The sequence below is a fragment of the Nansenia antarctica genome (genome assembly GCF_963989245.1).
Source record: "Nansenia antarctica genome assembly, chromosome: 10".
Classification (NCBI taxonomy): Eukaryota; Metazoa; Chordata; class Actinopteri; order Argentiniformes; family Microstomatidae; genus Nansenia; species Nansenia antarctica.
The window spans coordinates 9,979,033-10,001,459 of NC_137680.1; the positions used below are offsets into that span (position 1 = coordinate 9,979,033).

The window sequence follows — 22,427 nt, forward strand, 5'->3', positions numbered from 1 at the left end:
TGGCACAGAGTCAGTCAGTCAGCTTGGTCACTTACGAACAGTGAAAGCAGGATTGCATGATTGCATGCCAGAGCAAAGCTACCACATACTAAGCCTCCGTCGCTGTCGCCCCATCAACTTGAAATCACCCCAATGTCATTAAAGTCATTAAAGACATAATACAGCATTGTGATTTTTGTGAAATAAAATTAGAATACAATAAATGGATGGATGAATTGATTAATCGCTTCAATGTTTGATACCTCATAACATGTTAAATTTCATAATTATTTGAAATTAAAACTTTCTTTTTTTCTTTGGGATTCATAGCATAAATCACAATCTTATAGTTTGTGCCTTTTGGTATCAGGTATTTACCAATTGTGCTGAAGTAATAAGTACCTGAAACTACTGTACCCACGTGCCATGTTAATAAATACCATCTTAAACTGGACCGTTGTGAAGCGTTACCAAGCCTTCCATTGCAAATTAATGTGACACTGTTTTACAGTGTTTCCATTACCTAGTTAACCTTTTCAAGACTGACCAGGATTCCAATTCCTAGAAGTCATGATATCCAGACAACCAAACAACACCCAACTGCTGGCCAAATGTAATTTTCTCATATCCACCACAGTCAACCTAAAGACTCGGGGGCTATTTCACTGAACAATTTTTATTTTCATCATATTGGACTTAGGGTTGTGACGATCTTGTTATAATCATATCCGTACTTGTATCTGTTAAATTACGACTTGGACAACCGAGAGTAGAATTGAAATGCTTAAAATGGAGTGGGTGGTTTAGAAACCCATTAAGCTGCACAAGCCGGTCAGGCACTTGCATATTACTGAGCACATTACTTCCCCTGGTTCCCCTCTCTGGCTGACAGGCCGCATCAGGTCTCCTCGAAGAGGTGAAGAGGTGAAGAGGTGGATTTGAGGGGGAGGGAGAAGGATATAAAGGGATGATCAGAAACCGGAAGAGGGGTAACAGTAAGGTTGGAGGTGTGGGAGGATCTGGTGAAGACAAGGTCAAGCTGATTGCCTGCCTTGTGAGTCGGAGGAGAGCGGGACAGGGTGAGGTCGAAGGAGAGGAGGAGGTCAAGTACTGCAGATGAGAGAAGCTTCTCTGACTGGAGGCTGAAGTCACCCAGTAGTGCGAGCGGTGTGCCGTCATCAGGGAAGGAGCTGAGAAGGACATCCGTCTCTTCTGAGAAGTGACCGAGCTGGCCTGGGGAGCGATAGATGACAACAATGTGAAGTTTGACAGGGGAGGAGACAGAGACAGCATGGCATTCGAAGGAGGATATAATATGGACAGGTGTGACGGACGGACAGTGTGTGATCACCTCCCCCTCGACCAGAAAGTCTAAGGCAGGGGTCTCCAACCTTCTTTCATCTGAAAGCTACTTTGAAAGTGGAGAGCCACTCATGTCTTATTACCTAAATGTATGTGTGATCACACATATCAAAACACTCTTAAATTCATCATTAGCATGCTCTGTTTAAAATGTCAATGTGTAAGCTCACTATCTTCACATCAAAGTCATAGAAAACATCAGTATCTTCTGTATCCATCTATCAATGTATCACATCACCTCCATTCACATATCAAAAGCACATCATCATTTTATGGTCCACATGTGTATAATAAGTGCATTCACATCAAAGAAAAACATTACAACTTTTTTTTCTCCTTAAATTTATTTTCTGCATCCATATATCAATGTTTACATTTTACATTTTTGGCATTTAGCAGACGCCTTATTCCAAAGTGACTTACAGTCGATACATTTGACTAAGCAAGTGAATCATCAATCCAGTCAGGAAGAGTAATCTAGCTCAGGCCCGGGGCCATTGGCAGCCATCGTGATAGAAGAAGAAAGAAAGAAAGATTTTTTTTGTAGTAGGCATACTCTACCCTACACATACTCTACAGAGACAAAACCCAACAAGAAGTTCAGCAGTGAATATTTAGCCCTCTGCTTAAAAGAATAGCTGGGTCCTGAAATAAACACCCCAACAGAGATCCTCTCCCCCAGCCCCCCCCCCCCCCCGCCCCCCCAGCCTCCCCCCCTCCCCCAGAGAGAGAGAGAGAGAGAGAGAGAGAGAGAGAGAGAGAGAGAGAGAGAGAGAGAGAGAGAGAGAGAGAGAGAGAGAGAGAGAGAGAGAGAGAGAGAGAGAGAGAGAGAGAGAGAGAGAGAGAGAGAGAGAGAGAGTTGTGTGAAACTGTCACACATGACGAAATGTTACTGCTATTATTAATTTCTCACAGATCCAGTTCCGGTTGTAACTACATGGGTAGTCATGCCATCGATTAGGTTTACTTTCAGAATTATGTATGCCAACACAGTCCTCATCCCCATTACTGTTTGGCTGATTGTCACCCCAGTACGCTGTGGTCAGAGGTGTGCCATCCACCCATTTCCAGGTCCCCTGTGTGTCTCTGTCAGTCAGACCAATCCAGACCTTCTTATTCATATCAATGATAAAGTCCTGTTCCTCTCTGCTGTTGATGACCACCAGGTCTGCTCCTCTGCCTCTGCAGTCCTGTCTGCTCTCCTCCCAGGTTCTACCAGTCTCAGTGGAGAGGAAGTAGAAGCTGGAGCCAAACTTCCTCCATCCTTCTGCAAAGCAGGTTTTCAGGTTGTCTCTCTCTTCAGTCAGGGCGTTGTTACTGGTCTGTAACTGGTCTCTCTCTTCAGTCAGGTTGTTGTAACTGGTCTGTAACTGGTCTCTCTCCCCAGTCAGGGCGTTGTTACTGGTCTGTAACTGGTCTCTCTCTTCAGTCAGGTTGTTGTAACTGGTCTGTAACTGGTCTCTCTCTTCAGTCAGGTTGTTGTTACTGGTCTGTACCTGGTGAAAGTAGACACTCAGGCCTATGATCCCAGCCAGTAGGAGAACACACAGCAGCCCCAGACACACTGCAGCAGCTCTGAAGGGTCTCTTCTCTGAAGTCTCCGTACCTGACAGCTGATCACCTGCTACGGTCTTTGGGGGGGCGTCCTCTGTGCCAGGGCTGGGGTCATGGAGTCCGGGGGTGTCTGCACTGACGTAGATATCCACAATCCTCTCCTCTACCTCCCCTCTGTTGAACCTGACCTTTTTAGCCATGTCAGGCTTGGCATAGATAACCTCAGACATCTTTCCAATACTTTTTATTCTAACTTTACCTCAACTCTACTCTATAGTCTCTTCGTCTGTGTAGCTGCGTTAGCATGTGTGCCTGACTGACAGGTGAATGTGAGACTGTTGTTGCTGCCCTCAGTAGCAAAGGAAGTGTACAAAGATGATGAGGAAGTACACAGGTGTTTGTGGTTGGTCATCTGTGCTACGTAGGTGTGACTCTTCTAGCATTGTGACTGCCAGGTCCTCCCATAGATGTCTTATGATGACTGATATATAGATGATTCACTTACTTTAGACAAATGTACTTAATGTAAGTCACTTTGGATAAAAGCGTCTGCTAAATGCCAAACATGTAAATGTAATAATCTACCAATGTAATTGGTCTTGTCACTGTTAAAGACACAGTCTGAGTGCTTTGTTGCTGTCAACTTAGATGGAAACTATATGAAACTATATGGTGCTTAGTTGATAAGTGACTATGTTCATGACGCCGATGTGGGCTAGGTAGGAGTACTCTAAAACACACACACACACACACGCACACGCACACGCACACACAAACACACACACACACACACACACACACACACACACACAGACAGACACACACACACACACACACACACACACAGACACACACACACACACACACACACACACACACACACATACATACACACACACACACACACACACACACACACATCCCAAAACCTGACCTTTTTAGCCATGTCAGGGTTGGCATAGATAACCTCAGACATCTTTCCAATACTTTTGATTCTAACTTTACCTCAACTCTACTCTATAGTCTTTTCGTCTGTGTAGCTGCATTAGACATTTACATTTTTGCCATTTAGCAGACGCCTTATTCCAAAGCAACTTACAATCGATACATTTGACTAAGCAAGTGAATCATCAATCCACCAGTCGTAGCAGGAAGAGTAATCTAGCTCAGGCCAGGAGCCACTGGCAGTTGTCGTGATAGAAGAAGAAAGAAAGAAAGATTTTGTATATTTTTTTGTAATACACTAGCATTGACTTGCACTAGCATTCACTTGCACTAGCATTCACTTGCACTAGCATTCACTTGCACTAGCATTGACTCCCTCCTTGCCCTCCCTGCCCTCCCTTCCTCCCTGCCCTCCTGCCCTCCCTCCCTCCCTCCCTATTCACTATTCTTCCTCACCAAAAATGACGAAGGTGAAATGTTACCAAGCTTTCCACTGCAAATTAATGTTGTTTTATAGCCTTTCCATTATCCTAGTTAACCTTTGCAATACTGACCAGGTCCACCCCCAATTCCTGGAAGTAATGATGTCACTCACCAAGCACACACATGACTAGTTGGTCAATGTTACGTATATACAACAATGTGAAGTTTGACAGGGGAGGAGACAGAGACAGCATGGAATTCGAAGGGGGATATGGACAGGTGTGACAGGGGAAGGGTAGTGTGTGACCACTTAGGTGAGATGAGGAGTCCTGTGCCTCCCCCTCGACCAGAAAGTCTAAGGCAGGGGTCTCCAACCTTCTTTCATCTGAAAGCTACTTTGAAAGTGGAGAGCTACTCATGTCTTATTGCCTACATTTATTCACACATAACATGTGTGATCACACATATCAAAACACTCTTAAATTCATCATTAGCATGCTCTGTTTAAAATGTCAATGTGTAAGCTCACTATCTTCACATCAAAGTCATAGAAAACATCAGTATCTTCTGTATCCATCTATCAATGTATCACATCACCTCCATTCACATATCAAAAGCGTATCATCATGTTATGGTCCACATGTGTATAATAAGTGCATTCACATCAAAGCAAAACATTACAACTTTTTTTTCTCCTTACATTTATTTTCTGCATCCATATATCAATGTTTACATTTTAAATTTTTGGCATTTAGCAGACGCCTTATTCCAAAGTGACTTACAGTCGATACATTTGACTAAGCAAGTGAATCATCAATCCAGTCAGGAAGAGTAATCTAGCTCAGGCCCGGGGCCATTGGCAGCCATCGTGATAGAAGAAGAAAGAAAGAACGATTTTTTTTGTAGTAGGCATACTCTACCCTACACATACTCTACAGAGACAAAACCCAACAAGAAGTTCAACAGTGAATATTTAGCCCTCTGCTTTAAAGAATAGCTGGGTCCTGAAATAAACACCCCAACAGAGATCCTCTCCCCCAGCCCCCCCCCCCTCCCCCAGAGAGAGAGAGAGAGAGAGAGAGAGAGAGAGAGAGAGAGAGAGAGAGTTGTGTGAAACTGTCACACATGACGACATGTTACTGCTATTATTAATAAACCACTTTCTCACAGATCCAGTACAGCTCGAAGCTACATGGGTAGTCATGCCATCGATTAGGTTTACTTCCATCATCATGTATGCCAACACAGTCCTCATCCCCTTTACTGTTTGGCTGATCGGAACCCCAGTACGCTGTGGTCAGAGGTGTGCCATCCACCCATTTCCAGGTCCACTCTGTGTCTCTGTCAGTCAGACCAATCCAGACCCTCTTATTCATATCAATGATAAAGTCCTGTTCCTCTTTGCTGTTGATGACCACCAGGTCTGCTCCTCTGACTCTGCAGTCCTGACTGCTCTCCTCCCAGGTTCTACCAGTCTCAGTGGAGAGGAAGTAGCTGCTGGAGCCAAACTTCCTCCATCCTTCTGCAAAGCAGGTTTTCAGGTTGTCTCTCTCTTCAGTCAGGGCGTTGTTACTGGTCTGTAACTGGTCTCTCTCTTCAGTCAGGTTGTTGTAACTGGTCTGTAACTGGTCTCTCTCTTCAGTCAGGTTGTTGTAACTGGTCTGTAACTGGTTTCTCTCTCCAGTCAGGTCGTTGTTACTGGTCTGTACCTGATGAAAGTAGACACTCAGGCCTATGATCCCAGCCAGTAGGAGAACACACAGCAGCCCCAGACACACTGCAGCAGCTCTGAAGGGTCTCTTCTCTGAAGTCTCAGTACCTGACAGCTGATCACCTGCTACGGTCTTTGGGGGGGCGTCCTCTGTGCCAGGGCTGGGGTCATGGAGTCCGGGGGTGTCTGCACTGACGTAGATATCCACAATCCTCTCCTCTACCTCCCCTCTGTTGAACCTGACCTTTTTAGCCATGTCAGGCTTGGCATAGATAACCTCAGACATCTTTCCAATACTTTTTATTCTAACTTTACCTCAACTCTACTCTATAGTCTCTTTGTCTGTGTAGCTGCGTTAGCATGTGTGCCTGACTGACAGCTGAATGTGAGACTGTTGTTGCTGCCCTCAGTAGCAAAGGAAGTGTACAAAGATGATGAGGAAGTACACAGGTGTTGACACAGTACACAGACACACACACACACGCACACACACACACACACACACACACACACACACACGCACACACACGCACACACACACACACACACACACGCACACACACACACACACGCACACACACACAGACACACACACACACACACACACACACACACACACACACACACACACACACACACACAGACACACACACACACACACACGCACACACACACACACACACACACGCACACACACGCACACACACACACACACACGCACACACACACACACACACGCACACACACACACACACACACACACACACACACACACGCACACACACACACACACGCACACACACACACACACACACACACACACACACACACACACACACATCCCAAAACCTGACCTTTTTAGCCATGTCAGGCTTGGCATAGATAACCTCAGACATCTTTCCAATACTTTTTATTCTAACTTTACCTCAACTCTACTCTATAGTCTCTTCGTCTGTGTAGCTGCTTTAGACATTTACATTTTTGGCATATAGCAGACGCCTTATTCCAAAGCAACTTACAATCGATACATTTGACTAAGCAAGTGAATCATCAATCCACCAGTCGTAGCAGGAAGAGTAATCTAGCAGCAGTTGTCGTGATAGAAGAAGAAAGAAAGAAAGATTTTGTATATTTTTTTGTAATACACTAGCATTCACTTGCACTAGCATTCACTTGCACTAGCATTCACTTGCACTAGCATTGACTCCCTCCTTGCCCTCCCTGCCCTCCCTCCCTCCCTGCCCTCCTGCCCTCCCTCCCTCCCTGCCCTCCCTGCCCTCCCTCCCTCCCTCCCTCCCTCCCTCCCTCCCTCCCTGCCCTCCCTACCTATTCACTATTCTTCCTCACCAAAAATGACGAAGGTGAAATGTTACCAAGCTTTCCACTGCAAATTAATGTTGTTTTATAGCCTTTCCATTATCCTAGTTAACCTTTGCAATACTGACCAGGTCCACCCCCCAATTCCTGGAAGTAATGATGTCACTCACCAAGCACACACATGACTAGTTGGTCAATGTTACGTGTATAATGTCTTTTAAATAGGTGCTAAATCATCGTCATGCTCCCCCTACATAGCACTAGCCTATCCCAGACTACCAAATGACGTGCAACTGCTGGGCAAATGTAATTTTCCCACACCCACCGCACGGTTAATCATTTGCTAGCTGCTGCCTGTATGTATAAGTGGGAAGTTAGTGTGTGTGTGTGTGTGTGTGTGTGTGTGTGTGTGTGTGTGTGTGTTTGTAGTCTCTCTCTGCCTTATCTCCCATCTCCCTCTAGCCAATCATCTGTGCCATATCACATCCCATCTCTCAGGCCTCATCTCTTTCCACTGCACATGCAGCACCTGCATGTTGTATTTATTACCCAATAACCTCATCTGAATTTGACATTTCCATGCCATTAATGGTTGGCATAACTGTCATAGCGTAAATGTCATTTCTCTTCTCCTAAATCTATAGCCGCTTCTCTAGATGGCTCTGACAGCACCTTTGTGATGTGGGCCGGAAATGAAAGTCTTACCAAGACAAGATCCTAGCCAGTTCCTAGATGTAATAGCATGATAGCAAAGCCATACAACCCCCAGGAAGATTATGGGGTAGATACAGTAGATTATACAAATGTATCCACTGCAACAGGAAGTAATACAGAAATGAGGCAGTGTCTCTCTTACATTCTTTGGGGAGAGCGCTGCACTTTCATGATCCAAAGTGTGTGTGTGTGTGTGTTTGTTTCTTTGTGGGTGCATGCATATACAGTATACCAGCAATGTATTTGCTTATGCACTGTACAAATATTAGTGTGTGTTTATCTGTTCAGCGTCAGTGTTAATGGGTGTCCCTCTGTCCTTGTTTTGGTGGATTTAATTTCCACATCTCTGCGTCATCACTCTCTCTTCCGCATTTTTTTCGCATTCTATTTTAGCCCTCCCTCTCCCACCACCCCCACTCTCTCCTTATATGCCTCTTCTCCAGCTGTTTCCCTCATATCCTCTCTCTTCTTCTTTTTCTCCCCCTTCAAACCTGTCTCACCCCCTTCAAACCTGTCTCACCTCTCCTCCTCTCCTCTCTCTGCAGGTGTAACCGGTCGTGTGCAGATAGATGAGAACGGGGACAGAGAGACAGACTTTGCTCTGTGGGACATGACAGACACCAACACCAGCACCTTTCAGGTACCAGACAGTGTCTGCCAAAACACACACACATGACGCAATAAGACATAATCATGTCAATATCAACACACACACACACACACCTTCAAACAAACCCCTTCAAAACTCCTCCCTCTCATCCTGCTGCATGTAGGTTCATACTCTCATAAAGCTGCCGTCGTGTGTACACAATCTGTGTGTGCTTTGGAGATGGGAAAATACAACTGAACACATAAGTCATATACACCAAGTCAGACCTTTTAGAGAAGTGAGCTCCATCCACATAGGATAATCATGACTAGGACTATAAACAGTCTGCTCATGCTGTAGACTACTAGCTACTGTATATGATCCAAGTGGAATCATAGCCTATGAAAGAAACCTAAAGAAGTCTAATATCTGATTGGAATCACATCTTTCCTCCCAAACCATTGTGTTTAAACGATGAACATGTTTTGGAACAAAATGGCCGACATACTGTTTGGGGGGAGTGGGAGCATGTCATCTGCACAGACAGTCACACTGGGAAAGGGGACATGACTGCTAACCTGTTAGGATTAATTCTATAGGAATGGACATGAGACAATACTGCAATAATTATGCATTTTTACAAATAGCCCTAATAGCATGCACTTAAAGATTGTATTCATACATACACACAAGTACACACATCAGTGAGCATTTGTCTAAAGCCCAATGCACACGGCGTGCGATATTGTTGCAGGACAACATTCGATTCTCCATTCACACCCACTCACTTCGGTGGTGTGAATGGAGAATCGAATGTTGTCCTGCGATTTTGTCGCACGGCAACATTCGATTCTCCATTCACACCACCGAAGTGAGTGGGTGTGAATGGAGAATCGAATGTTGCCGTGCGACAAAATCGCACGCCGTGTGCATTGGGCTTTAGGCCTAGTCCACACATACACAGGTATTTTTGAAGACAGAGTTTTTCCTCCTTCACTCTAAAAAAAAAAAGATTTATAATGCTCACATAAGCATGCCAGGTCAGTAGGTTGGCGATAAAACATTATGTCAAACACCACAGAAGAACATTAGGAGCATGCGCATTGATGGGCTTCTTAATGAGCGGCGAATACAACAACACCGCCATTGCACGAAATGTTGCCTCTGGATGATGTAAACAAAGGAGATAACGGAGCACACTCTGACGTCACAAGCCAAAAACTCAGTTTTACCTGAGGACGAAAGGCCAAAACGCATAGAAACGCATAATACCTGTGTATGTGTGGACAGGGTCTTAATCAGTGAATCGTATAATGCTGAGCTCTGATTGGTAAATGGAGGTCAAGCCACTCCAAAGTTAATAACAGACTGATGAGAGAGGGAGAGATTGAGAGGAAGAGATAGAGAGTGAGACAGAGAGATGGAGATAGAGAGAGTATGTATGCTTGTCCCATAGAGAGGGGTCACAAGGCTGGTTAGTGGCTCATTGAAACTCATCTTCTTATGTCACCTGATTCTAAATATGGATTATGTCAATTCTCTGTCAATGGCATGAGTACATGAGTATGTGTGTATGTGAGAAAAAGTGTGTGATTGTGTGATTGCCTTTTGAGGTTAGCTGTTTTTCTACTCCAATGTTTGATTGACAGATTGTGTGATTTTCCCCAAAGTCAGCTCTCCTCTTTTGAAATTATTCAAGAATCAATGTTTGGCTACCAGATAGCCTGCCCCCCACTCCCCCCCCCCCCCCCCCTCCACATCAAACCCATTCCATGTTGGTTGTGTGGTCGCCAGATTGTTTTCGTGTACAACGGCTCTGATAAGAAGCTCACGTCGATGCCTGGGATGGAGGTCCAGTGGCCACGGGGGGTCGTTCCTCTAGACGTCCCCATCTGTGGCTTCAAGAACGACAACCCTGCCTGCCTCGCCAGTCAGTAAAAGCACTTTGATTGATCTTCACCTGTAAAAAATTAAATGAACTATTATTGTTACAATTATTATTAGTGTTGAGAAATCACTTTTTGTATGACCTCCATGTAAGTAGTATCTGCTAATTGGCCACACTCTCACACTCGCAACGTCATTTTTGTCGATCATACAGGTCTTTTTTATCTAGGAACAGACACGTGCACACACACTAGGGTTGGGTAGTAATCACATTTCTGAAACCATTAAACCGTCCCCAAATTTAACCGCGGTTTACGGTATAACCGTGGGATTAAAAATCACGTAGGGCTTTGAGGGAGCTGCCAATTTCAAATGATGAATTTGTCACAGCGGCTGGTGAAAGGTGGACCAAAGCCCTATCCTTTCCGCGAACCTGCTCAAACACTTTCCATGAGCAGTGCTGAAAGATGTAATGATAAATGAATAATGTCATTAAAAATAAATGAATAAAAACAGCAAAAAAATACTTCTGGTTCGTAATGAGACAGTTGGGACAAATTCAACTATGTATGGGGAACACTGCACACTCACCCGAGTACAAAGCGCAGAGCGTGTTACAGAGATGAGGAGAAGTAGTCACGTGACACGTGATTATAATTGCTTCTGAATAGTATTTTTTGACAGGTTACTTATTTGACAAATTACTTTTTTTACAAAAAGTTCTGTTATCACTTTCATAGCATCTTCACAGCCACAGACAGTGGTGCTGGACAAAGACTCTTAAGGTGTTTATTATATATATGCGCACATTGCGCAGCAGAATATTATTTTTGACGTATTGGTATTGACACCGTTGCTATTGACACTATTGCTATTTTCATTACCATAATACCGCCCAACCCTACGTGACGCGTCTTTTTTAATGTTTGAAGTTATTTATTTGACAAATTGTTTACAAAAGGTTCTGTCGTCATTTTCATAGCATCTTCAACCACACAGACATTGGTGCTGGACAAACACTCAAGGCGTTTATCATGTATCGCAATTTTATAGACGGTTTTATTACAGTATTGACAAATACCGTTGCTATTTTCAAAAACGAACCCAACCCTAACAAACACACACACACACACGCACACACACACTCTTTTCCTTTCTTTTACACAAACGTCTTCATTCTACCCACACAGTTCAGTTCCTCTATGCCCCGGCCATAGATGTTGATGTTTTCTTTTAGATAGTAGGGCACACAACAGATGTCATCATAAGCAGTCATAACAGTTTCTGTCAGCTCATAAACTTGTCTCTCTTTCTCTCAGGGACTATCACAATACACCAGATGGTGACTATTGTGGTGTTCTTCATCATTGTCATCATCCTCACCGTCACTGTCTTCATCTACAGGTGAGTTATAGTCAGTCCAATTGTGATAATGTGTCTAATGGGTTATGATTATACAAACTACACTTTCTTTCTTTCTTTCTTTCTTTCTTTCTTTCTTTCTTTCTTTCTTTCTTTCTTTCTTTCCTTCTTTCTTTCTTTCTTTGTCACACATGCACACACACAAACACATACAGGAAGCTAAAGCTGGAGAATGAGTTGGTTGCGCAGCTCTGGAGGATCTCTTGGGAAGACATTCAGATGAGTAACCTGGAGAAAGGGCTACGAGGCGCTGGCAGCAAACTCACTCTGTCTCTGGTGAGTCTACACAGACACACTCACACACACACAGACACACACACACACACACACACACACACACACACACACACACACACCCTGACCCCATTCCACCACTGTCTCTTTTCTACAGAGAGGCTCAAACTATGGCTCCTTACTGACAGGAGATGGAAACTTTCAGGTCTTTGCCAAAACAGGCTACTACAAGGTGAGCATGCGCGTGTAATTAATGAATAAATAAGTATGTGTGCGTGTTGGTATGTTTGCGTGTGTTTGCGTGCGTGTGTGTGAGTGTGCGTGTGTGTGTGCCATGTGTTATAAGGACCTGATTTTTACATCTGTCTTCCATGTATGATATGTTTCTTTCTCCCAGGGGAACATTGTGGCCATAAAGTACATCAACAGGAAACGCATTGAGCTGACCAGAAATGTCCTCTTTGAACTGAAACATGTGAGTATTTTTAAGTTTTGATGTTCATTAGCCCCACCCTATGTTTGTTCTTATGTTGCATAGCATTTCTGTGTATTATTGTTGTGTGCATGTGTTGCGTGTGTTTGTGGGTCTGTTTCTGTCTGTCTGTCTGCCTCTGAGTGAGTGTGTGTGTGTGTGTGTGTGTGTGTGTGTGTGTGTGTGTCAGAACCTGGCTGTGTCCATCTAATGGACGCTATGTCCTTCCCTTTCCTCCTGTCCTCCTTCCCTCTACAGATGCGTGATGTTCAGAATGAGCATCTGACCCGTTTTATCGGTGCCTGTATCGACCCCCCCAACATCTGCATCATCACAGAGTACTGCCCCCGCGGCAGTCTTCAGGTATACCGCCTCCGGACCATAACTCTCTGCACGTCCCTTTGACCTTATAGTATCCCTTCAAGTCACCCTCCACCCTTCCTGCATGGAAATGGTCAATGGACTGCACTTATATAGCGCCTGTATACAAAGCGCTTTACAGTGGCCTCTCATTCACACGATCATTAAACACCGGCTCTACCTCCTGAGCCACAGCCTCCCCTAGAAGCATAGACGCGCTATATGTGTACACACTGTTGAGACGTTGAACGGAACAGCAAATGAGTTCCTCTATATACTGTATATATATATATACTGTATATGATAATATAAATGTGTCTCTTTTATTTTTCAGGACATCATGGAAAATGAGAGCATCACATTGGATTGGATGTTCAGATACTCTTTGATCAGCGACATTGTCAAGGTACTCACACACACACACACACACACACACACACACACACACACACACTCACACACACACACACACACACACACACACACACACACACACACACACACACACACACACTTTTTAGCACACTAATGGCTATACTCACTCAATCCAAGGCCACAATAAACTCAACTTAGGTACTTTGTGTTTTCTATAGGAAACAGCCTATCAACAACAGCTCCAGTTACTCACTCATGTAGCCACGCCCTAGTCTGCCATTGTAAGAGTAAACATGAAAATGAATTACTCCATTCATCTCTCATTTCACCTCTTTCCTCTCTCTCTCTCTCCTTCTCTCCCTATCTCTACAAACCCCCCACCCCCACACTCTCTCCCTTTATCACTCGCTCTCACTTTCCACACCAGGGCATGGCCTTCCTCCACAACAGTGTCATCATCTCCCATGGCAACCTGAAGTCATCCAACTGCCTGGTGGACAACCGCTTCGTGCTGAAGATTACCGATCATGGTCTGTCCAGCTTCTGGGCCGAGAATGACGTGGAAGACGCCCATGCCTTCTATGCTCGTGAGTTTACCTGGCATCAGGGTTCGAGTTATAAGCTGATCTCTGTGGGGGTCTCCAAAATAACAGTGCGAAATGTTCTCATGCACGCGCGAATCATGCCCACACAGCGATGGGACTTACAAGTTTTAATTAGCTATAGGCAGTAGCGGATTAAGGTGGTCAGTGGCCCTAGGCTACTCCTTTGTGTGAGGACCCCCCGCCCCCATACACAAGCCTCCCCCCTCCCCAAAATATACAACTCACGAGCACCCTGCACACACACCACTCATAATGCTTTACCATAAAACACTTAAACACTTTAATAACACAATAACACAACAGTGTTAATAATGCAAAGAATAAAAAAAAAAGTTCAGTGCATTCAGTTCTGTCTCTATTGCTCTCCTCTCCCGTTGTCTCTCTGTTACTGTCCTGTTGTCCGTCTCTCTGTTGCTCCCCTCAGCTCTAAATGACAGAAATGAATTAGCTAATTAGTTGGCATGTAAACATATAGTTAGGGTTGGGTACAGTTTGGGTTTTATTCGATACCGGTGACAAATCGATACTTTAAAAACGGTACCGGTACCGAAACATCATCCTCATCCTCATCCTCCTCCTCAAATACCAACATATCCTGACGCTACAGCTGCAGGCTACTCATTTCACCACATCAACAGCCCCACATGAAACAACAGCTATAAAAGCGATAGTCACACATGTATCTCGGCCAATAATTGTGTTATTTTTGCTATACAGAAGGAGCGAAAAATACATGTACACTAGGTTAGTAAAAAGTAAAAGCCACCTTACCTTTACGGAGACAAGATAGACCTGTTTGGTCTGTTTTCAGTAGGCTGCGGTCGCGGTCCTGGAACCCATGATGCTGACGTCCGATGTTCTTTCTTTATCCAAGATTGGATGAACGGGAGAGGGTCAAAAAATTTCCTTTTTTGGGGCGGCATGGTAGCTACTGTATGTATATACTCCTGTATAGCTAATGAATGAATGTTTGCTTCTCAATAATAGGCTAGGTGCACGATCTCACTACTTCCTGAAAGGCAACTGGTATATGAACATATCCTGTCTCACTCTATTGGTTTAATTGATTAATCAGCTGTGCACTGTGTGTTCCAACGGTTTACCGCACAGCTGATTAATCAACCTTTTGCTGTTGCACAATATTCTACTGCGCCCCATGGTGTCTTGGTGGTGAAGTGCAGGCAGTCAAAGGCCTACTGTCATTCACAGGAGATTAATGGTGCGCGTAGCTCTTTTGGAAAACGTGTTTATTTTACAATATTTATAATATAAATTAAATAATATTCATTACATTGACATTTTGATCAAATAATAGTTGTGGTAATGTATTATTAGCGACCCCCACAGATTTTTGATTTTACTGCCTTCATGGGAGCTCAGAGAGTCTCAGACCATCTCTATGGGAGCTCAGCTCCCATTGGCTCCCACATAACTCGAACCCTGCCTGGCATGTCCCGTGGCATGCTTTCCTAGAGAGCACCTCATTATAGGGCTTCTGTCTACTACTATATGTATGTGTGACAAATCATACACCACATGTTTATGGTATACAGTGCCCTCCATAAGTATTGGAATCATATATATCATATTTTGGTCATCTGCCATAGTGCAACATCAGCCTTTTCAATAATCTTGTTTACAAAAAAAAGAAAAGGGATGTAAAAAAGTTTACACCCCATTCCGTCTCTTTATCTGTGTATTTCTCACGCTCCCTATCTCTAATTTCAATTCATTTTATTGTCAAGACCTGTCAAATGGAAATGTTGACAAAGACATACAAATGTAAAGTAAAAGTGTGAAACATCTGAAAGTCATCCATTCTCCCTCTCTTACTAGGGAAGTTGTCATCCATTCTCCCTCTCTGCCTCTCTTTCTAGGGAAGTTGTCATCCATTCTCCCTCTCTGCCTCTCTTACTAGGGAAGTTGTCATCCATTCTCCCTCTCTGCCTCTCTTACTAGGGAAGTTGTCATCCATTCTCACTCTCTGCCTCTCTTACTAGGGAAGTTATCATCCATTCTCCCTCTCTGCCTCTCTTACTAGGGAAGTTGTCATTGATAGTTGGTGATTGTCAGATGATGGGCGGCAGGCCAAGATGCTTTCCTCTTTCAGTAATTTATTAATGATTGCTCAAGTAGACAATTAAGATAGAAGTTTTATTCCACAGCGCTGGGTGTGCTCTCATCACAGCAGGCACAAGAGAAGAGACACCCAGAATGACATTTTACAGTGGCCCTTATATCCTAGATTTCCGCTGACACAGGAAACAGCTGTACCTTACCACTAAAGTTAGATGTGGCGTTCGCCTCTCTTCCATACCATAACGGGTTGGTCGTTATGGCAACTAAGTTACTTGACTCTGGTCAGCTGACCTATTGACATCAGTTCCCATACATGTCTCCATCCTGTGTCCCTGTCGTACCACCTTGCTGACCACTGCAAGGCTCCAATGTCCTTAGAGTTAAACTGGTCCCGTGGTCTCTAAATCTGGCCCAGGTCCAATTACACAGACAAGCCTGTTCAGTTTGTGCATGACAGAGAGTTTGCAGGAAGTGTCAGCACTTTAGATGTTACAACTTGAACATAATTACTGATGATAAAGTATTCAGGGTTTACCTAAGCACAATGTAAAAACACATCCTATCAGCCATCCATTCTCCCTCTCTGCCTCTCTTTCTAGGGAAGTTGTCATCCATTCTCCCTCTCTGCCTCTCTTACTAGGGAAGTTGTCATCCATTCTCCCTCTCTGCCTCTCTTACTAGGGAAGTTGTCATCCATTCTCCCTCTCTGCCTCTCTTCCTAGGGAAGTTGTCATCCATTCTCCCTCTCTGCCTCTCTTTCTAGGGAAGTTTTCATCCATTCTACCTCCCTGTCTTTCTTACTAGGGAAGTTGTCATCCATTCTCCCTCTCTGCCTCTCTTTCTAGGGAAGTTTTCATCCATTCTACCTCCCTGTCTTTCTTACTAGGGAAGTTGTCATCCATTCTCCCTATCTAATCTAATGGGGCGGCAGGTAGATAGAGAGGCCGGCTAGCAATTGGAAGGTCGCTGGTCATGTGAGCTGGTGACTGGAGGGTTTCTGGCATCCTATCTAATTTGCCTACCACTGCCGTTGTGCCCTTAAGCAAGGCACTTAACCCCTAATTGCTCCAGGGGCGCTGACTATGGCTGACCCCGTGCCCAAAAAATACAAAAATGGTGAATCTAAAAATCCCACTCTGTCTCTATTCCTAGTGAAGTTGTCATCCATTCTCCTCTCCCTCTCTCATACTAGTGAAGTTGTTGTCATCCATTCTCCCCCCCTCTCTCATACTAGTGAAGTTGTTGTCATCCATTCTCCCCCCCTCTCTCATACTAGTGAAGTTGTCATCCGTTCTCCCTCCCTCTCTCATACTAGTGAAGTTGTCATCCATTCTCCCTCCCACTCTCATACTAGTGAAGTTGTCATCCATTCTCCCTCCCTCTCTCATACTAGTGAAGTTGTCATCCATTCTCCCTCCCTCTCTCATACTAGTGAAGTTGTCATCCATTCTCCCTCCCTGTCTTTATTACTAGGGAAGTTGTGGATGGCCCCAGAGCTGCTGAGGCTGGAGTGCCCCCCTCCTTGTGGGACCCAGAAGGGCGACGTCTACAGCTTTGGCATCATTCTCCAGGAGGTGGCGCTCCGCCGTGGGGCCTTCTACCTGGAGGAGGAGTCATTGAGCCCCAAAGGTAACGCACAGATAAAGACCTGGAGGAGGCGCCACTGAGCCCCAAAGGTCACGCATAGGCAAAGACAGTCACCTGCAAGATAACCAAGTTGTGTATATGAATGGAAAGCTCTTGATGAGATTGTTGAATTACAGGCAGTAATTGAAATACAACCAACTCAGAATGAACATTTTATTGTTGCTCACTATGTTTTAAAATGTCACTTTAACCCTTCAATTAATTACAGAGACCAGTAGAGATATTAACTGCATTGTTTTGAGTCAACTAGTTCTTTATTTTTTTACCTCCACTGAAGTGAAAACAAATTAGATTTAAATGGATTATAGAGTACTTTGTATTGTATTTATTGGATGCAACCGAGAACAGTGGAACAAATTAGACATTTTAACCAGGCAATTACCTTATCAGAGGACTTTGTTTGTTTGTTTTACTGAGTTTGTAAACACTTAGGGGGTAGTGGTGGTCTAGTGGATAGTGAGTTGGACTTTGGATCGGAAGGTTGTGAGTTCAAATCCCGCCTGAAGCCACACCACTACTAGTGTGCCCTTGGGTAAGGCACTTAGCCCTCAGTTACTCCAGGGGGAATGTCCCTGTAATTCGTAATTGTAAGTCGCTTTGGATAAAAGCGTCTGCTAAATGGCAAAATTATTATTATTATTATTTTAACATTTGTATAGACATATTTTTAATGCCATGCATCATGTGCCCTTTTATTACACAAGAGAGTAATAACACCTGTCAGTCCACCAGAGTGGGAGGCTGAAAAACAGACCTGATTCTCCAATTACAGACCTGATTCTCCAATTACCGACCTGATTCTCCAATTACAGACCTGATTCTCCAATTACAGACCTGATTCTCGCCCTTATTGACACTCTGAAAACCACATTTCCCCTCTTTGTCAGGACCTCAATTTGCAGTATACTTAGTAAATGAGACAAGTAAATTGTGAGTCATGAATTTGCTTAGCAGCAAACACACTGTTGAAGTCCCCAGATTGAAAGACTAAGGCTGTAACGTGACAGAGAGCAAATGAATTGAATTAGAGCCAGAGCCAATCATATCTGTCACTGGAATCACTTAATGGTCCTAAGTTAATTAAGGCTGCAGGGCCTGTGGGCTGTACAGTACATGAGGAAAGTGTGTGTGTGTGTGTGTGTGTGTGTGTGTGTGTGTGTGTGTGTGTGTGTGTGTGTGTGTGTGTGTGTGTGTGTGTGTGTGTGCAAGTGCGTGTGCATGTGGATGTGTGGTGTGTACATCTTTTAGCAAGGAGCCAACAGTTATATGGAGTTAATATAGTAAATGTGAACTCCTTGAGTGAGAGAATTAAGGAACAGTATTTCCAATTTATAAAGGACTAGAAGAGGACAGAGAGAGGATAAAAGATACAGAGAAGGAGAGGTGGAGAGACTATTCATTATATTATTGTAATAGCCTATTAAGATCATTGAGAGAGCTCTCAGGTCTTCTGACGCTGGTTTTCTCATACAAAAGAAGAGATTTGGTGAGGCTGCATTCTCATTTTATGCACCCAATTTGTGGAATGCACTGCCAGTTTACATTAGGGATGCAACCTCAGCAAATAATGATCAAGTCAAGACTAAAAACCCATCTTTTAAATATTGCCTTTAAATGACTAAATAATTAAATTATGATTATATAATGATTGGAGCATTTTGAGCTGCAACGTTTGCAGGAAAAGTGCTATACAAATAAAAGTTATTATTATTATATTATTATAATTATTATTGGTTTCAAGATCACTGATAAAATTACAGTGGAAGGAAAGATACTCCAGGGGCCTCATTTATAGAAAGTACTTTGGATCAAATTTGATCTTACCCGTGTCGTACATAGAAAACCACGTCAAAGTAGTGATTTATAAAATTTCAACGTGAGTCAATTTGACCGTGGAAACTTGGTGATAGTAAGCACTCGTAATACGAGTTGAGTCGCTGGAACGAGACCGGCGCGCAGGACCGCCACGCACCACACATCTGCCATATCATACCTCCGTCCCACATGTATTTATCATCATGTTTTTCAATATAAGACTGAGGTATGATATGGCAGATATGGTGCGTGGCGCCCCCGTCCCGCTCCAGTTCTAGTAGATCGCGCAATCATGTGTGAACGGCGAAAATGCTTGGTCGGCACAGTTTGGGATTCCATGGAAATTACAGGGAACTATGTGTGAAAGAGGCTGTGATACTGGATTTCCTCCGGTGTCTGAGGGTTCGCAAAGGGAGTGAGCAGCCATGTTATCAATGTCACCTGATAAGAATAAGACCATTATATTATTACAGTATAAGCATTTGCCTGGTTAGTTGTCATGATCAAATGTTACAAATGCAACTTACCGAGAAGCCACCCTTCTCTACCCTCTCCCACTCACTTGGCTTAAGTACGTACGCAATTTTAAACAAGCGCAGCCGTTTTATAAATAATGCTTACGTCCGTTTAGAAAAATGTGTTTACTTGCAAGTCAAAGATGACGTTCAAGTACTTTATTTATAAATGAGGCCCCAGATACTCCACATCTATCTAGGATGTGCGAATAGAATAAATAGAAGAGTGCAGGAATTGAGTCGTAAAAGTTGTTTTGGAGAGGAAAAGTGTCAAGTTAAATATTTCACTCCATGTCGTTTCCTTGGAGCTCAAAGGCTAGTGGAGATGGATGGATAGAGACATGAATAGAGCCAAGCAAATACTGCAGTAATCTGTTTATAAACAACTGTTGGCTGAATGGATGATGTGTTGAATAGATGTGTTATTATGATCAGAGATACTCAAACGTGGTACTTGCTCAGTTTTTAGCTTTGCACATTGAGCAAATGTACAATTGACTGAAATCTAATAACAAGTTATTATTAGGACCACGTGCAAATCTGAGTGTGTGTAGACGATCGATCACTATCTAATCATGGTTCAATAAAAAGTGTCTCTTTATTCGTCTCCCGTGTCGGGTTTCCCTTTCCTTTCCTTCATGCGAATGCAAATACATGTATGCATATATTTGATGCGAGAGTGTCTAAACACATGTCTTTCTCTCCCCCTCGCTCTCTCATCCCCATCCTTCCATTCTCCTTGGGTTTTTTCCTCCCCGCCTCTCTGTTTCTCCCTCCCTCCTTCCCTCCTGTCAGAGATAGTAGACAGGGTGGGCCTGGGCGAGTGGCCTTGCCTGCGGCCCACGGTGGATCCAGGGAGCCACAGCGAGGAGCTGGGTCAGCTGATGCAGCGCTGCTGGGCAGAGGAGCCCACAGAGAGGCCCGAGTTCAACCAGATCAAAGTGCTGCTCCGCAAACAAAACAGGTGTGGCTTACAAGAGCGATGCGATTGCGTGTGTGCGTGCGTGTGTGTGTGTGTGTGTGTGTGTGTGTGGATACAAAGCCCTAATTATTATAAACTATTATTATCATTCTAATTAGTGTTCACCTCTTACAGTGTATTGTAAAATGTGTATTGTAAAAAGTGTGTGTGTGTGTGTGTGTGTGTGTGTGTGTGTGTGTGTGTGTGTGTGTGTGTGTACTGCTGTAGGGAGTGCAGCTCTAACATCCTGAACAACCTGCTGTCCCGTATGGAGCAGTATGCTAATAACCTGGAAGAGCTGGTGGAGGAGAGGACACAGGCCTACCACGAGGAGAAACGGAAGGCTGAGGCTCTGCTCTATCAGATACTACCACAGTGAGTCTATACTGCTGTAAACCACACACACACACACACACACACACACAGACACACACACGTTCATCAAGGGAACAATATGCTACCACAGTGAATGTGTTTTCTACACGTTTCCCGTGTAGCTCGGTGGCAGAGCAGCTGAAGAGAGGGGAGACGGTGCAAGCGGAGGCCTTTGACTCAGTCACCATCTACTTCAGTGACATTGTGGGCTTCACCGCCATCTCAGCAGAGAGCACACCTATGCAGGTGAGATCACACTTTGAGATCACACCCGCAACAAAGATGAGACCATGTGAACCACATTCAACACAAGAGATTGTGTGAGAGTGGGACTAGGACTAGAGAGTGGGACTAGGGTTATTCCATGACGAAATGGAACCAGCACTTGGTTGAGCACTGCCTTTTCCTGCATTTTGCACTCAGAAATATCCTTGGGGGAAATTATATTTGATATACATGTGGTTTTAGGCCATTCAGAGACTTGTAGACTAGGCAGGCTACTTTAAAGGATTTTAGACTGTTAAAGCTTAGGAACATGTGTTTTACTAGGATTTTGCAATGATTAAAGCCACAGTTGATTATTCGAAACATGATAATGGATACCATGTTACCACACACAAATGAATAAATAGACTTTGTATTTTGACACTCTGTTGTTCTGTGGTGGTCTTATACTCTGGCCCCCTCAGGTGGTGACTCTGCTCAACGACCTCTACACCTGCTTCGATGCCATCATAGACAACTTTGATGTTTACAAGGTAGTACCAAACCTACAGCAGTCTGTTTCTGAATGTACACAGCATAACTCACGTTCTTCCATTCTCTGAATTAGTTTCTTTTCCTGGGAATGTATTCACATAGTCTAAGGTCTAGACCAGGGGTGGGCAATTCATTTTCACAATGGGCCACATGAGAAACCGGGACTATTGTGGAGGGCCGGACCAGTAGGCTGAACTTAATTCTGCTCAATATGACTTTTATCGCTTTATAAAAAGCAGTAAATGATATGGTTTTTACTAGCTGCTACTGGTAAGAATACATGTTACGATAAGGCTATGAAAATGTGGAGTAGGTCAAATATAGAAG

The 22,427-nt window shown here is 43.9% G+C and overlaps 3 protein-coding genes across 3 annotated transcripts in view; 1 reads left to right on the forward strand and 2 right to left on the reverse strand.

Moving 5' to 3' along the window:
* npr1b (natriuretic peptide receptor 1b) overlaps nucleotides 1–22,427 on the forward strand; it is a gene marked incomplete at both ends in the record, with an annotated part of 65,689 nt that overhangs the window by 40,538 nt on the left and 2,724 nt on the right. The window contains 14 exons of the mRNA XM_080541252.1: nucleotides 8,551–8,645; nucleotides 10,389–10,524; nucleotides 11,801–11,885; nucleotides 12,059–12,179; nucleotides 12,295–12,369; nucleotides 12,535–12,612; nucleotides 12,868–12,972; nucleotides 13,304–13,375; nucleotides 13,772–13,931; nucleotides 17,502–17,657; nucleotides 20,801–20,969; nucleotides 21,195–21,341; nucleotides 21,464–21,587; nucleotides 22,031–22,099. Of these exons, the coding sequence (XP_080397378.1) occupies nucleotides 8,551–8,645; nucleotides 10,389–10,524; nucleotides 11,801–11,885; nucleotides 12,059–12,179; nucleotides 12,295–12,369; nucleotides 12,535–12,612; nucleotides 12,868–12,972; nucleotides 13,304–13,375; nucleotides 13,772–13,931; nucleotides 17,502–17,657; nucleotides 20,801–20,969; nucleotides 21,195–21,341; nucleotides 21,464–21,587; nucleotides 22,031–22,099 (1,592 nt within the window). The remainder of the gene's footprint in view (nucleotides 1–8,550; nucleotides 8,646–10,388; nucleotides 10,525–11,800; nucleotides 11,886–12,058; nucleotides 12,180–12,294; nucleotides 12,370–12,534; nucleotides 12,613–12,867; nucleotides 12,973–13,303; nucleotides 13,376–13,771; nucleotides 13,932–17,501; nucleotides 17,658–20,800; nucleotides 20,970–21,194; nucleotides 21,342–21,463; nucleotides 21,588–22,030; nucleotides 22,100–22,427) is intronic.
* Nucleotides 794–3,125, reverse strand: LOC308166199 (uncharacterized protein; the record flags this gene model as incomplete). The annotated part of the gene is made up of 3 exons (XM_080540463.1): nucleotides 794–798; nucleotides 1,027–1,212; nucleotides 2,369–3,125. 3 exons carry the CDS (start codon nucleotides 3,123–3,125, stop codon nucleotides 794–796), a joined length of 948 nt encoding a protein of 315 aa, XP_080396589.1.
* Nucleotides 5,412–6,260, reverse strand: LOC308166200 (uncharacterized protein; the record flags this gene model as incomplete). The annotated part of the gene is made up of 1 exon (XM_080540464.1): nucleotides 5,412–6,260. One exon carries the CDS (start codon nucleotides 6,258–6,260, stop codon nucleotides 5,412–5,414), a length of 849 nt encoding a protein of 282 aa, XP_080396590.1.